We start from the raw sequence: 17,065 nt of genomic DNA on the forward strand, positions 1-17,065 counted from the left end.
GGAAAGTGGGAAACATCTGAAGACCTATTGCTCCCTTTCCAGGAAAACAAACAAGTCAAGTCACTCCCTGTTGCATGCTATCGCTGCCAGGAAGTGGATACTTGATAAACTGAGACATCAACCCCACAAGGATTCCATCGTGGGGCTGGAGTGACAGTTCAGCGCATCGGTTCAGAACTCTGGCTATTCCAGGGGACCCAGGTTGGAGTCCTGGTAACCACATGACAGTTTGCAGCCTTCTGTTTTCCAGTTCCAGGGGATCTAATGCCCTCTTCTGGACTCCATGGCCACTGCATAGATAGCTGCACAGACAGGTATATAGGCAAAATACCGATACACAAAAAATAAAGTAAAATAAAATAAAATAAATATGGGGGGAAAGAATGCCTGATTGCAAAGCAATGGTGGATGCTGGAGTTTGCTCCTGGACAGTGCTGGCATCTACCCCACGTCCAGAGGTGTTCCCAATGCCAGGCTGCACCTCACCACTTGCTTGGACACTGTAGCCCTACACCTCACATCCATGACCTTCATTCCACAGAAAAGAGCCCTGCAGCAACATCCACATCTTCATATTTATTTCCACAGTGATAACATGGAATATATGTAGCTACCATTACAGAGAGAGAGAGAGAGAGAGAAAGAAAGAAACAGAGAGAGAGAGAGAGATCATTGATTTACAAGTTAAGTCCCATAACAATGAATTCCAACTATTCAAAATTTTCTGTTGACTTAACATTTATTGAATCAGTGCTGAAGTAGATGTTAGACTCCCTTCTAGTTGCAGAACCCTGTCAGAGTTTGGCTTACAATGTACTCAGCAAGGGATATGACTTCCAACCCCAAGGCAAGATGGACAACAACAGCCCATTAAGTACACAGATTTCCTGATCCAACATCTGAACAGATATTTGTGATACTAGTTTAGTTTTGATCTCTCCCTAAAAGGCAGGCACCACATCTCACACTCCTATGTAAATTCCTATTTTGGGATTTGAAAGGGAAGGGAGACGTGGAAGCATGAAGAAAACTCAGCTTCTTTTGGCACGGTGTGGCCGAGTTCTCAGAGAGGGAGCAGACGGTCGTTATCCACCTGCTCATGGCTGGTTGTCACGGGTCCCTTAGAAGATGCCTGTATTGCTGCCACCACAAGGGACTCAGAAGTATGGAATTGCAGCATTTGTCAAAAAAGCTAGACAGGTTTAGGAAACATACAAGGTGAAACCCCTCGGTGATGGCGTATGTACAAGACTTGTGCTTGAAGCTTTGGTGTGCCTCTTTGGCCAGCTTCTCAGGCACCAAAGCCCATTCCTGATTAATTACTGATGTACAACGCAAACCAAACTACAGAGACACTTTTTTTTTTTTTTTTCAGAAGAGGGCAATAAAGGCACAGAAACCTGCCAAAATAGATTTTTTTCCATAAGAATAGTGTGGCTGATCAAAATAGTTTAACACTAGTAAGACCTGGATCAGTAGAGCAGAGGATACAAATTAGTTTTAAAAAATGACATTCACTGAATTCCTGGTCTGTGCATTCAATGTGAACCATCATCAGAGACAGATGATAGCTGAGGCTCGGTAAGGAGCCCTTCGTGGCTTCCACTCAGTGCGCAGGTGCAAAGGAAGGACGCATGAGCACACCTGCCAAGCCACGTACTGCTTGTCCACATGGTGGAGTCTGCCCCAATACGCAGGCTCAACACATGTCCATGGTGGTACACGCCTACATGACTTCCCCATCAAACTCCACACATGCAGAGCGATAAACTCTACTCCAGACTAATAAATATTTCTGCTTTTGCTTTTAAGCTCAGCTTAAATCTTGTCAAGGAAACCATTTCACAAGAGGGAATGTCACAGCCTACTCTCAGCAACTGTCCTTGTTGTTTATTAGAGTCTGAAGATGCCCATAGTACATCAAATATAAATATATATTAGATTTACATTTCCTTCTTAGCTCTTCCTTAGGAGAGTGTATCTAGGGAGCCCGCAGCACATCTCCTGAGACCCTCCGTGCAGGTGCCTCACGACCGAACGCTCACACAGCAACTTGAAAGGGGCACACTGTTCTTTCTAAAAATGAGAAGGACGAACAGGGAATTCATGAAACAAGATCTAGACGTTTCCTAAAAGATTCTGTTCTGGTTTTTAAAAATTTAAAACACCTGAAAAACATGGTCCCTTTTGCAGTACTACTCTCTACGTGGGGTCAGGAAATAAAATATGCAACTCAGAAAGGCCGAAAGGAACGAGGACCTGCGTGTAGCTTGTTAATCTGCTTAGGAAGAGCCATGTGGAAACGTCTGGAAGCTGTACAGCATTAGACAAAACAATGTTCAGCTTTCAAGGAAGCTGCTACATGTTCCTAGAGATCTGTTTCCTGGCTACAGTCTGCTGCCTTGGTGAGCCTGGTCTTGGTCACTTTCTGTCATCGATGGTTTTAATAAACTCCACGGCTGCTGTGAACTGCATCCACCAGTAGGACTCCTCTCCAGACAGACAGCTGGCGTAGAAGCTGCTGATGTACTGCACGGTGGACAGCAGGCAGGGTGGGTTTGCCTAGACAGATGGGAAATAAGAAAGAGCCCATTACTCGGTGCTGTACTCTGCCAGGGCCATCTTAGCATCTGTTCTTCCATGATCTGTTGGAGCTGCCAGGCCAGGGCTCTGGACAACAATCCCTAGACTGTTTTGGAATTAAGCATCTTCAAGTCTTAGAAAGGATCCCAGGATTCAAATCTATTACCTTGTGAAGCTCTGTGGCACCCTGCTCAAGAGGTCACATAAACTATTAGACAATACTAAGAGACTCACCTTTATTAACACAAACACCAACACAGGAACAAAGTCATCTGCCCCGGGGACAGAGTCCTCGTTGGCCAGGCTCAGGAGGTTCATGATGGTGGAGCACATCCTCAGGATGCACTGCACCTTGTCTCGGGGCGTTTTGTAAGCGCTTATTGTCCTGATTTCTGACTGTGCAGACGGCCATGGTGCCTCACGGAGATAAACCTAAGCAAGACGGCAGACAACATACAGATCATGAATCCAACAGCAATCTGCACAGCAGCCCTGGTACCTGTCACAGCAAGCTGACAAGGGACACTTTTTCCCAGCCACCCAAGATAAACCCTATTTCAAAACACAACAGCCTAGCCATCAGGCAGAGGTATATATATATACCACAGAGCCTGGAGCTCATAACCTCCCTGTGAGTTTCTTACAAAGCTGAGATGAGATTTTCCATTTAGCTGATTTCAGAAGCACAGACAAGCAGCAGCAAGAAGGTAATGTAGACATCACTAGGATTCCTGTTGCAGTGCTTCTACAAAAACAAAGTCAAAGCCCAGGATGGTGGCGAAAGCTTGGGATCACAGCACTTTGGGGGATCAAGGCAGGAGGGTCAGGGGCTTAAGGCCAGCCTCAGCAACATAGCAAGCTTGAGGTCAGCGAGGACTTGAAAGAATCTGTCTCTACTCTTGAGGTAGAGGCAGGAGGATCTCTATGAATTCAAGGCCAGCTTGGTCTACATAGGGAGTTTCAGGACAGTGAGGGCTATAGAATAAGAGAGACCTTGTGTATAGGGGGTAAGGAGCTGTCTTAAACAAACAAACAAACAAACAAACAAGCAAATACCAAGCAACAAAAAACCCATTGTACTGGCTAGTTTTGTGTCAACTTGACATGGCTGGAGTTATCACAGAGAAAGGAGCTTCAGTTGAGGAAATGCCTCCATGAGATCCAACTGTAAGGCATTTTCTCAACTAGTGATCAAGGGGGGAGGCCCCTTGTGGGTGGTGCCATCTCTGGGCTGGTAGTCTTGGGTTCTATAAGAGAGCAGGCTGAGCAAGCCAGGGGAGGCAAGCCAATAAGGAACATCCCTCCATGGCCTCTGCATCAGCTCCTGCTTTCTGATCTGCTTGAGTCCTGACTTCTTTGGTGATGAACAGCAGTATGGAAGTGTAAGCCAAATAAACCCTTTCCTCCCCAACTTGCTTCTTGGTCATGATGTTTGTGCAGGAATAGAAACCCTGACTAAGACACCCATACCAAAGAAACTGTAAAACCCTGCAGTACTCAATGTTTCACCATAAGGAATCTTTAACAAACAGGAACTCCAAAGAGCTGGCCCCACCCAAGCAAGCACTTGCTCTGAGGCCATGCAGACTGAGCCTTCCCTCTGGAACAGTTCTTGTCGGCATCAGAAAGGGACACCTTTGCAAAGCCCAGCCTGACACTGCGCAGGGACAGCACACTGCCCAGGAGGGCAGAGCGGGGCAGAAGCTGTGCTTGGGAACAGAGATACTTTAAGGGGTGCCCTACTATAGGCTCTCCCCACTTCTCCACTGAGGTCCTTTTCTACACAGAGGAAGTTACACCCCAGAAGTTCCCTGGGGACAGTGACAATGAGAGGGACGAGCACCTGGGGAAATGGTGCTTCTGTCTCGGGGCAGCCGGGGCCTTGCTGAAATGTTAACTTTCCAAGTACACCACCACCCGCTACACACAGCCCGCATTACCTCAGGGATCTGCAGAGCTCTGTGGTTTGCAGTCACTACTTTAGATAATCTCTGGATATGTTCATGCAGAACCCTGAAAACCACCCAAAATTCATATGTAAATGCACATTTCTGAAAGTAAAGTATACAAATAGTCACAACTGTATTTTATCAAAACAAAGCATTTTAGACTCTCTTCTAGATACAGATTACATCATGGTTACATTATTATTACTAGTACTACTACTACATTATGACTCTTAGTCACAGTACAGTTCATTTACGAGGACTTATCTTAGCTCGCTCAGCATGGTAAGGTAGGGCTAGCCTAAACGATGTAGAAAGCAAGAAGAACAAAGGAGGCCATGCTCAAGTCCAAGCATGGCAGTAGGCGTCTGTAGTTCCAGCAGAGGTTAAGGGAGAGGGGTCGGGATGTCAGGGCTGGCACTAGCATGGACTACACAATAAGACCATCCATCTCTTACAGATTCACTTAGAAATGCCGCAGGCTGGGCAGCTCACACGGCCTCTAACTTGAGCTGCCTCTTACACACATGCATACAGTTACACAGAAATATACACATAAATAAAAATAAATCTTTAAAAAAAAGAAAGAAAGAAAAACCACTCCGTGAGCCAGAAGGCTGTGGGAATGTGGAGGTCACCAGCAAGCCCAGCTGGAGGAGAGGCCCTGAGCCTGGACACCCTGTGCACTGAAAGAAAGGGAGTGAGGCAAGGGAGGGAAGTGACAAGCAGGATCGTCACAGGCCAGAAAGCAATGGCCACAGCTTTCAGATGGAGACAAGACTTGACTAGCAGCCCAGCTCTTCCTTTGATGACCGGAATTAGGATTTTAAAAGTTAAGGAGCTTCCTCAGTAGCAGGGGTTAAACTCAGCCTCCTGGCTCCTGATCCTTTTTAGAGACAAGTTTGCTCTCTACTCTGTAAAACCTGCAGAAATGGATGAAGCAGTGGGAGGGATAAACTCTGTCGTACATAAAGCTTCAGCCTCCCGACTCTGTACCCCATGCCTGATTTGTAAACAGGTCTCTGGAGAGGAACTAGACCAGAGTCAGCAAACAGTCTGAGACCAAGAGCACTTAGAGAGCTGCAACAACCCAAATGCCAACTTCGTTTCGCAGGAAGGTGTATCCTATATTCTCTCAGACATGTGTGCAACTCCTCAGAGTATCTGTAGCCTGGGTACAGCTCAGCGAGAGAGCATACATGAAACCCTGGGTCCTACCCACAGCATGTGTAGTGTATCGATGTACACATAAAACCTGTAAAAAGCAAAGGCCACTAATGGCCTTCCTTGAGATTCTACCACATGGACTCCTGAGGATCCCTAGGCACCAAAGTCATTGTCATTTGCTAGAAAACATGGTGACAACATGGTCAGTATGTTTGGGGGTAGAATCAGGATCATGGAGAATACAGAGAAGAAAACAGAAGAAAAACACAAAAGCCAAAGTCTCTGCATCCCACTTTTCTATCCCCCAACAGGATGGATTTCTTAAAAAAAAAAACAAAAAAACAAACAAACAAAAAAAAAACCAGGGAGGCTTGGGCAGATGGCCTAACTGGGAAAGTACTTGCAAAGTGACAATGAGGGCCTGGCTGGATACTTAGCCTCCGTGCATGCCTATCCGCCCAGCGCCACAATGGTAGACACGGTAGGTAGCTGAATTATAGGGCCCTGGGTTCACGAGACGCCTAAGAAGACACATGTTGCTGACCATATGCGCACTCCCCAGCCCACAGAGAAGAGTGCTTGTCAAACATGCAAAAGCCCTAACAGCAGGAGAGGCATAAATGAGGGACAGTCTAGCAATATCTAGAGTCAGTTGCCATAACTGGTTGGATCATGAGTGCTGCTAAACACCCACCACACCCAGAATAGGCTCGTAGATCAAATAACTACTAGGCTCCACATTTCAGGGACACTGGATTAACAAACCATGACTCAGGGTCTGGAAAAGCTTAGGGTCCGCAGCTACAAGCACCGGCTACTCTTGAAGGGAACTTGGTTTGCTTCCCACCAGCTACAGGGCAGCTCACAACCACCTGAAACTCCAGTTCCAGAGGATCTGATGCCCTCTCTGACCTCTGATGGCATGCACATGGTGCACATGCAGGCCAAACAATAATACATATAAGAGAAAATAAACCTTTAAAGAAAAGAAGAAACCATGACTCAAACATATGGCAAATGACAACCATGAAACAACTGTGTAAACCTGAGCAATTTAAGCTAGAAAGGAAATGGGTTCCTAAGAAAGGGATGCCTGGGTCAAGATCAAACAACTCATCCCACAGAAGACACAGAAGACCGCGTGAGGCAGGCACACGGCAGAGATGCTCAGAAAGGCTATCTGAATTCAGACTAGTCTCTTCCGACCGTGCTGTCCCCTCAAGCTGAGTATCAGCATCCACTCTGACAAATGCAAATGGTAACAGATGCATTTTCTTCACTACTGTACCAAACAAAGGTATAGCTAAAATATCTCTGGAGTCCCACGCAGACATTAAGCACAGTACTCACTGGTCACGAAGTATGTCCCCATCCTGGTTAGGGTAGAAAGCGAGCTTGAAGATCCGATTCATCACGCTCCGCTCGATGGCCAGCTGGGCATCCTGCAGCTGCTCCTCACTGGCATTCTGCCATATGACATCCTGAGCCATCACACCATACAGGAACTGCAGAAAATCCTCCACCTGAGCCGTTTTATCATCAGCAGCAGTAAGTTTCTGAAAGTCTCCAAGAGAAATAGTATCCTTTAAAATATGCCATAGAAGTAACCCTAAAGGGGAATTACAGTCGACCTCCTATCTTCACTTTTGTTTTCTGTTTCCATTATTCTTATCAAAAAGTATTAAATGGAAAAGTTCTAGAAATACACATTTGTACAATTTATTCTCGTCTCTCTTGTTACATTTATTTCCCTGCCAGGGGGTGTGCACCTCCGAAGTATGCATGTGGAGGTCAGGGGACACTCATATGAGTTGGCTTTCTCTACCATATGAACCCCAGCAATCAAACTCAGGTCATCAGGCTTGGTGGCATGCCTTGACTCACTGAGCCAGCTTCCCAGGCTGTTCCTACTGTTTGAACTGCAAATTGTTCAGCATGAAGAAGTCTAGAAACCCCATTCTATCCACCACAGATGAGTTATCCCTTTGGTCAGGACAGCCACACTGTATACATGGCCTACTCAGTCACCTCCCTTGTAGCTCAGTTATCCATTCAATATGCAGGTTCAGTACTATGCAATTTAAGTCTCTATTATGTCAGGGTAGCCTTAGAGCATGACTCTCATGAAAAAGGGGTGGGGGAGTGGGGTCTACAGAAATCATTCCAATTAAAAATAATACTAGCACCATAATGTTAAAGCAAGAATATCAAAAGGGAAAATTAAGAAATATGTGAATATTTAAATATAAAATATACACAGTTTTTAAAAACCATGTGAATATTACCTTTTGGGGGGGGTGGGGGGATGGGAGGCTGGAGACAGGGTTTCTCTGTATAGCCCTGGCTGTCCTGGAACTCACTCTGTAGACCAGGCTGGCCTCGAACTCAGAAATCCACCTGCCTCTGCCTCTCGAGTGCTGGGATTAAAGGCGTGGGTTACCACGCCCGGCTATGTGAGTACAGCTTAAGTCATGGTGTAAATGCCTATGTTCTCATCATTTGGAAGGCAGGGGTAGGAGGGTCACAAGCTGGGATATACTGAAACTGTCTAAAAAAACCACAAAAATCAATGCTGGGCATTGCAACACATACCTTTAACACCAACATGTGGGAATAAGAGGGAGGAAGATCCATATAGTTTATGGCTAGCCATGACTACATAGTAAGTTTGAAGCTAGCCTGGCCTATATGAGACTTTGAGTTAAAAATAATAAAAATTAAAAATAAAAAGTAGATACAAAATTTTCACATCTCCAAGTCTCTTGTAAATGCGTATGGGTTTGTCTGAGTGTGTGTCTGATGCCTGAGGAGGCCAGAAGTTGCTGTCAGACTCCCTGGAATTAGAGTTAGAGATGGATGTCAGCTGCCATGCGAGTGCTGGGAATGGATTCCAAGTCCTCTCAAAGACCAGCAAGTGTTCTTACCTGCTGAGCCATCCCTGCAGCTTCTGTTCCATTTTTAATATATAGATACTCAATCTCAGATAAAACTAATACAACTCAGACACTTCATATCAGTCCTTAATACTTGTAATTTTTCTTTCTAAAGCACTGGGTATTGAATCCAGGGCTTCACATACCGGAATACAGCCAGTAGCTTATGACCTCACTCTGCTTTTGACCCCCCCCACACCCCAGTCAGGGTTTCTCTGTGTAGCTCTGGCTATTCTGAAACTTCCATTGTAGTCCAGGCTGGCCTTGAACTCACAGAGACCCACCTGCCTCTGCTAAGATTAAGGTGTGGGCCACTACTGATTGGCTTGCTTTTACTTTTAATAGTTCGATGGGAGGGGGAGTGTCTCATTATATGGTGCAAGGTGACCTTGCATTCCTAATCCTCCCTGGTCTTAAACTCACTCAACGGCCCAGGAAGGCTTTCAACTTGTGATCTTCCTTCCTCAGCCCCCTGAGCAGCTTGCATTACAGAATTATACCACCATGTTTATGATTTTGTTTTTTCCATTGAGACAGTCTCCATGCAGTGTATAATATGTACCTAAGCAGGAAGCAGATCCTGAAGGCAGGGTCGTCTTTTGAGTTGTTACTCCCAGTAGCAGAGCAGCAGACACAGAGTGGCTTTCCCTACCCATTCTGAGTTAGACACCTTGTTCATAGAAGACCATCATGGAGCAGAACAATGAAAGCTGACATCCACAGAGGATAATGATCTGGTCTTCCCTTCGGAGAGTGTGGGAGCCACAGCAGCCCACCACTTTAAAGTCTATGAGTCCTTGATGAGGTAGGTCCCTTCAAGTGGCAGGGCTGACACTGCACACTGACCCCATGTCGAGTAGCTAATGCTGATGGCTCTGTTTCCAGGAGCCCATCTGTGGATAGAGTTCCTTCATCATAGCTTGGGAACCATTTGGGTTTCTTTCTCTCTTTCTTTCTTTTGATAAATTATTATTTACTTTTTAAAAGATTTATTTTTTTCCCCTATGTATGTGTTTCATTTGCATGTATATCATTGCACCACATGCATAGCTGGTCCTTCTGAGGACAAAAGAGGGTGTTGGATCCCCTGGAACTGGAGTCATGAACAACAGTGAGCTGCTAGATGGGTACTGAGAATCAAACCCATGTCCTTTGCAAGACATCATGTATTCTTGCAAAATGCTGAGCCATCTTTCCAGCCCATTTAGGTTTTTAGTCAAAAATCTGGATAGACTGTGTTCATCAACGCTTCCCTCTGTCTTTTCAGAGAACCAATCCCAAAGTCATTCCAAGAGCACAAAATCTTAGGCCTGGGAGATGGCTAAGTGGGTAAGGATGACTGCTGCCAAATAAAGACCCAAATCAGATCCTGTGTTGGCAACTCTTGGCTGTCAGTTTGACCACAATAAGAACTAACTAAACCCAAGCACACCTGTGAGGATTTTTTTTTTTTAAATTAATTAAATCATTTGAAGTGGAAAGACTCACTTTTAATCTGGATCTTTTGAGGTGGGAAGATCCACAGTTAATCTAGGCCCCATCTTCTGCTGACAGCCCGTATAAAAGACATAGAAGAAGCAAGTTTTCATTACTTGCCTGCTTGCCTTGGTCTTACTGTTAAGTTCATTCCTGCCCTGGCATTAGAACCAACTTCTTCAGGATTCTGGAGTCTACTGAAGACTAGATGAGGTGCCTAGCACTTTGTTGGACTACCTGGACCACAAGCCTGCAAGCCATTTCAGTAAGTCCTACATACATATTTTATGTATATATATTTATGTATGTATATATACATATTCCTCTAGAGAACCCTACCACAAATGTGACAAGCCCTAGACCCGCAAAACTTTAAAGAAAGAATAAAAAATATTTTTAAAGGAGGTATAAAGATGGCTATGCAGTTAGAAGCAGCTTGCTACCCTTCAAAAGGATGGAGTCTGGTTCCCAGTACCCATGTTGTAACCTGAGTACTAGGAGATATGACCCCTCTTCTGGCTTATACCCCGCACCGTATACATACACATTATACTAAAAATCTTCTATTTTATTATTGTTGTTGTGATTATTTTATCTGTGCATGGGTGCATCTGGTGCCTGCACAGGCTAAAAGAGAGCAAATTCCCTGGTGCCATTGCTATAGGGACTGGGACTTGAACTCTGGTCTTCAGGAAGAGACGTCATCATAACTGTTAAACCATCTATCTCACCAGCCCCAAAATCTTAAAGGAAGGGAGGGAGGGAGGCTAGCAGGGAGGAAGCAGGTAATTTAAGAAACTGCTGTAAGACATGCTAGCATATCCATAACTGTGCAAAGCAAAACCATCCTCCGCACGTCCCATGGCTAAGGCGACGTCTGTCTGAATGCATTTCGTTACCTTGAATGAACTCCCTGATTTTCTTTTCTTTGCTCTCAAGCAGTAACCGCACACAGACAGTGGTGAAGTACCGATTGGCCACTTCTTTGTCCCGTAAAACCCTTTGTAAGAGCCTTTCCAAGTGAGCCTGTGTGGTCTGCAGTCCTTGTCGGCAGCGGGTAAGATAAGCAATATACGGAGCTCTTTTTCTGAAAGAAAACAAAGTGCTACTGAAATCAGATGATCAGATGTGTAGCAGTGCATACTTTCTTGAGTAACTAAGAGTCTTAATTTTTTTTTTTTTAAACAATTCCTTCATAGACTTTGGTTTTACAAGTTGGCACTCAAGGCTGTAGACAAGCATCTTGGGAATGCTCCCCGCTGCCAGCTCAGGAAAGCTGCCCTTGTGTGTGTTTCTGTGGCACATCATCATCAGGGCCTAACTCACTAACTGTCTCCAAGGCCTCTGCAGGCTCATTGCTTTTATTACAGAAGCATGGTCTCCATGCTTGTAGGGCTCCACACTTAACAGACAAAACACAAACTATACATTAGACCATCCAATAACCACACCACGTACTTGCTTATAGTGTTCGTGTGACAAGATCCCTTAAGGCTGGGAGCCTGCACTCTGCCTAAGAACAACACTCATATTTCCCTCTTACTGGCAAGGGCTTGTTCCTGCTTCTCTGGCCTTCTATAGTCTTTCTTTTTTTTTTTTTTTTTTTTGGTTTTTCGAGACAGGGTTTCTCTGTATAGCCATGGCTGTCCTGGAACTCACTTTGTAGACCAGGCTGGCCTCGAACTCAGAAAGCCACCTGCCTCTGCTGGGATTAAAGGCGTGCGCCACCACGCCCAGCTTCTATAGTTTTTCTTAACACATGTAAAACAACAACAAAAGTCGTAACCTAGATCTCCTGGCCTCAAAGTAAAAGAAAAGTGCTTTTAAAATATTTATTTATTTGCTGGGTGCTAGTATACACATTTAATCCCAGAAGTCAGGAGGCAGAGGCAGGTGAATCTGAGTTTGAGGCCAGCCAGGTCTACAGAGAAAGTTCAAGGACAGCCAGGGCTCTATTACATAGAGAAACCCTGTCTCAAAAAAGCAAAAAAAAAAAAAAAAAAAGTATTATTACTGTATGTGTGTCATTGTGGGTGTAGTTGTGCTGCCACAATATACATGTAGAGGTCACAGAACAATTTTTGCAAACTCAGCTCTCTCCTTTGTTTGGTGAATTCTAGGGTTCTACCTCAGACTGTCAGGCTTCCATGACATGTGTTTTTACCCAGTGACCTCTCCCCAGCAGCCCCGTCTCCCTTTTTCTTTGCGACAGGCTCTCTCATGGAACTTGGAGCCTGCAGTTTTGGCTCATCAGCAAGGCCCCAGTATCCTCTGCATCTGCTTCTCCTGAATGGAGTCACAGAGTCACAGACATACCCCACCATGCCCACTTTTGCCTGGGTCCTCATGCTTGTGTTTTACTCATTGAGCCATTTCCCTACCCATTCTTTAGCTCCCTTGATGAAAAGTTGAAGTAAACTACACTTCTTAACTAGCAAGAACTGTCAGTTAACAGTTCTAAACTGTGTTTAAAAATCTCTATCCAAGAAAACACCACCGTGTGCTTTATAACTAGATTCATTACCTCAGTAAAACCCAAACAAAACAAACAAACAAAACATTGTTGTTCTATAGTCAGCTTATAAACCAGTCAGGTCGGGAATAGTACCTGTAGTCTTCAGCAATGGATGCCAGCAACTTCCTACAAGTCCTGTTGTCAAAGCGGCACACACAACGCATTGTTTCTTGAAGTTGAGCCATTAAGCTCTTATCTTGTAAATTAATTGCTTCAGCTATTTGAACTTTTAAGAAGCATACAATTTCATTGTCTAAAAACAAACAAAAAACCAAGAATTCTGTTAGGATTCATAACCTCTCCGCAATTGGGAAGTCAATTCTTCTGCACCACAAACCATTAGAACCAAGCAGCACTGCCGCTCTTTATAAAATAACCAACCAGAGATCAACGCACTGGGAGCTGGGGAGAGGGCCTAGAGCTCAATTAAGAGCATGTGCTGCTTTTCCAGAGGACCTGAGCTCATACCAGCACCCATGCCAGGGAGCTCACAACTGTCTGAATTCCAGCTCTAGGGTCTCTACCACCTCTTTCTAGTCTCTGTGGGCACCCAAACACAAATGGCAGAGACACAAATACATATACAAATTATTTTAAAAAGAAATCAAAGTATCCTTAGATGACTTAGAAAAACATATAAAATTGGACCACAGGAATTTCTGTGCATTGGACAGGTGAAGGGTGGCAGCCTCTGCTGTGCAAGATGTGCACACTGGAGAGTAAGGAATGACTTGCCTTCCGGGTCTGTGTGGTCTGGCAATCCGTTCCTTGTTGAATGAGTTAGCACTGGGAAGGCCACAGAGTCTGCAGAGCAAAGTGCGAGTCTCAGCTTCTTTTTTACATCTCTGAAGAATAAGTACAGGGCACATGAATTTACTTGCATAGAAATAATAAGAGCCTTTTGTGCTGACTGGAGCTGGGACCCAGGACTTCTAGCACACCCTCAGCCAGATACAGCCACACTTTACAGATATATATGTGTAAGTTAACAACATGTTAGCTCTGAACCTGAATGTTTCAAATGATTCTTTAAGAAAAGATCAGTTTCAAAGAACTGGCACCTCAAGGCAAAGCACAGCCTGTAGTTACTGGTTAAGAGAGTTAGAATGGGACTGGTGAGATGGCTCAGCGGGTAAGAGCACCTGACTGCTCTTCCGAAGGTCCGGAGTTCAAATCCCAGCAACCACAACCATCCGTAATGAGATCTGACTCCCTCTTCTGCAGTGTCTGAAGACAGTTACAGTGTACTTACATAAAATAAATAAATCTTTCTTTTTTTAAAAAAAGAGGGTTAGAATGCTCTGGGCAAGCTCATAGGTGACCGTCATCAGCCACAGCAGCCTTCTGACCTCCTAGAGCACCGTGAAGTGCTGAGAGTAAGCAGAGGGTCTGCCACGACACAGATGCTGATTACCCAACCTGAATGCTTCCTACCAGTCTCTCTGCTTCAGACAAGCCCGTCCCTTGACCAAACCAAACCAAACAACAAACAGACAAAAAACCAAACAAACTACTTGCTATGTTCTACTGCTTGGAAGTTTTGTGCTGAGATTAGATTCTATGACATTCAACAGGTGACCCAGCTACCATTTGGTGGTAGAGCCCTTCCATAGCCTACAATACAATACAAAGTTAAAAATGGAGAAATGGGGGCTGGAGAGATGGCTCAGTAGTTAAGAGCACCGGCTGCTCTTCCAGAGGACCCAGGTTCAGTTCCCAATACCCACGTGGCAGCTCACGACTGTCTTTAACTCCAGTTCCAGAGAACCAACATCCTCACTCAGACATACATGCAGGCAAAACATCAATGCACATAAAGGAAAAAGAAACAAATATTTAAATTTTCTTTTTTTTTTAAGATTTATTTATTTATTATATGTAAGTACACTGTAGCTGTCTTCAGACACACCAGAAGAGGGAGTCAGATCTCATTACGGATGGTTGTGAGCCACCATGTGGTTGCTGGGATTTGAACTCAGGACCTTTGGAAGAGCAGTTGGGTGCTCTTACCTGCTGAGCCATCTCACCAGCCCCCTAAAAAAATTTTTAAACACTGGAGACATGGAGAGAGGAAACTAGCACACAGCTGGGTGAGGGTGCTTTAAGAGGTTCTCCTTGTCTGAGGAAGCAAGAGGCTGTGGGGAAAGGAAAGGATGCCAAAACGGAGCTGCAGCACTTGGTGAGCTGATGTAGAACTTTTCCTGACTCCCTGGGTCCCCGCTGTGCAGCACACAGGCTGGTGATTCTGCACAGACAGTGGCACTGTAACTGTTTAAGCTACCTGTGTGCTCCTGTAGGCACAATTTTTTTAAATTCCTGAATTAATGTTTTTGATATCTGATATCTACAATTGGAGTCATTTATTTAAAAAAAAAAGAAAAAAAGAAAAAAAAAAGAAAAGAAAAGACTATTTCACTGTATAGTCCTACTGGTCTGACACTTACTCTGTAGACCAGGCTGCCCTCAAACTCAGAGATTCACCTGGTTCTGCCTCCTTACTAAAGGTGTGTGCTACCTCACCTGGTCCAACCTGAGTTTTCTTAGTAAATAGTATCTATTCTTCTCTTGTGTGTGTGTGTGTGTATGTGTGTGTGTACAGGTGTGCATGTGTGTAGAAACCACAGGACAACCTCAATGACATTCCTCAGGAGATGCCATCAACCTTGGTTATTGAGATAGGGTCTCTCACTGGCTTAGAGCTAGACTAAGGTAGGGACCAGTTGCCTTCTCAGTGTGGGGATTACAAGTGCACACCATCACGCTTGGCTTTTTCAGGTAGGCACTGAGGATTAAATTTACTTGTGCACCAAGCACTTCAATGACTGGGCCATCACCCAGCCCTTCTTTACACTTAACAAGCGGTTGACATCAAATGATTGCAACTGTGATCAGAACATTCAAAGCCAAATGTGAAAGGTTGGAAGGAGGAAAGGGAATGGCAAAAACAACATAATTGTCTCTTAATTAAGAAAAAATACTTTAGCTGGGCAATGGTGGCGCGCGCCTTTAATCCCAGCACTTGGGAGGCAGAGGCAGGCAGATTTCTGAGTTCCAGGCCAGCCTGGTCTACAGAGTGAGTTCCAGGACAGCCAGGGCTACACAGAGAAACCCTGTCTCGAAAACCAAAACCAAAACCAAAACCAAACCAAATCAAATCAAACGAAAACTAAACAGTGCAACCTGCGAAGTCCCAAACCGTAGAAGTAATTACCTGTAAGAGAAAGCAGAGTCCTGAGCGTGGGCCGCTTGGCTGGCAGAGTCTGGGAGGTCGTCGGCTGAGATGTTCTGCAGTGCTTCTTCACGAGGAGAGTCATGAGCACTTTCACCATCACCCATCACCTCTAAACAAAACAGTCCCCAAGAAAAGGACAGCCTAGTTAATGTGGAAATGTCGGGTGCTCGCAGGTATCAGAGAAATGTAATCAAAAGTCAGTTTGTCTTGTAATAACAGTTCTTAGAAAAAGAAAACAAATCTCAGACATAACAAGATTATCAATGGCCAGGGCCATATATCAAGATATCAGATATTAGAGCAGAGAAAACTGTACTTCTTGCCACAGTATCCAATTTGGAATAACTTAATAAAGTTCATATTTACTTAATAAAATTCAGAATCACTGAACCACAGAACTGAGAGCCTCAAGAAGCATTTTAACAATAGCTTCACTTTAGAGACATGGACTCCTGCCAAGTGCTGGGATAGACACTCACTCATGTCTCCTGAGTCTCCTCAACAAAGCCCTCCCCACCTAAGACACAGCCAGGGACTAGTTCAAAACACATCGAGGCCAGGTCTGTGGTTCCCACATCTGTTACGTTTTTAATTAGCCAGTTAATACAAGATAATATATACATATATAAAGTCAAGGGGCCTGAGGCTCAGTCAGTAGCATGAGAAAAAGCCAGGGCTTGCTTAGCATGAGAAAATCCTTGGATTCTATTCCCAGCACCAAATCAAATAGGTGTGGTGATGTGTCCCTAACAGTTGAAGTGAAGACAGGTAGTGAAAGTGAAGACAAGAGATCAAGGCTGGGGATGGAGGCATGGCCCAGATGTTAAGAGCATTGGCTTCTCTTCCAGAGGACACAGGATGAGTTCAGAGTACACATATGGTGCCTAGCAACTGTGTGTAACTTCAGTTCCAGAAATCTAACATCCTTTTCTGACCTTCATGGTCACCGCACACATGTCCTGCACAGACTTCACATGCAGACAAAAAGACACATACACATAAAGTAAAATTAATCTTAAAAAAACAAAACAAAAAAAACAAGTAAATAACTGTTAAGGTTAGTTTGATACAAGCCTGGGTTATATGAGACTCTGTCTCAAAGAAAGAAAAAGAAAGAGAAAGAAAGAGAGAGAGAGAGAGAGAGAGAGAGAGAGAGAGAGAGAGAGAAAGAAAGAAAGAAAGAAAGAAAGAAAGAAAGAAAGAAAGAAAGAAA

The 17,065-nt window shown here is 44.5% G+C and overlaps 1 protein-coding gene across 7 annotated transcripts in view; it reads right to left on the minus strand.

Moving 5' to 3' along the window:
- Positions 1-561: 561 nt before the first annotated feature.
- Positions 562-17,065, minus strand: part of Gapvd1 (GTPase activating protein and VPS9 domains 1) — a 77,480-nt gene continuing 60,976 nt past the window's right edge. For all 7 annotated transcript variants that reach the window (XM_021184146.2, XM_029472038.1, XM_021184158.2 and 4 more), the window contains 8 exons: positions 15,832-15,961; positions 13,356-13,465; positions 12,714-12,873; positions 11,005-11,192; positions 7,047-7,260; positions 4,524-4,596; positions 2,818-3,015; positions 562-2,562 (listed from right to left, as the gene is read on the minus strand). In XM_021184146.2, the coding sequence (XP_021039805.1) occupies positions 2,422-2,562; positions 2,818-3,015; positions 4,524-4,596; positions 7,047-7,260; positions 11,005-11,192; positions 12,714-12,873; positions 13,356-13,465; positions 15,832-15,961 (1,214 nt within the window). In that variant the 3' untranslated portion in view covers positions 562-2,421. The remainder of the gene's footprint in view (positions 2,563-2,817; positions 3,016-4,523; positions 4,597-7,046; positions 7,261-11,004; positions 11,193-12,713; positions 12,874-13,355; positions 13,466-15,831; positions 15,962-17,065) is intronic.

The sequence above is a fragment of the Mus caroli genome, chromosome 2, assembly GCF_900094665.2.
Source record: "Mus caroli chromosome 2, CAROLI_EIJ_v1.1, whole genome shotgun sequence".
NCBI lineage: Eukaryota > Metazoa > Chordata > Mammalia > Rodentia > Muridae > Mus > Mus caroli.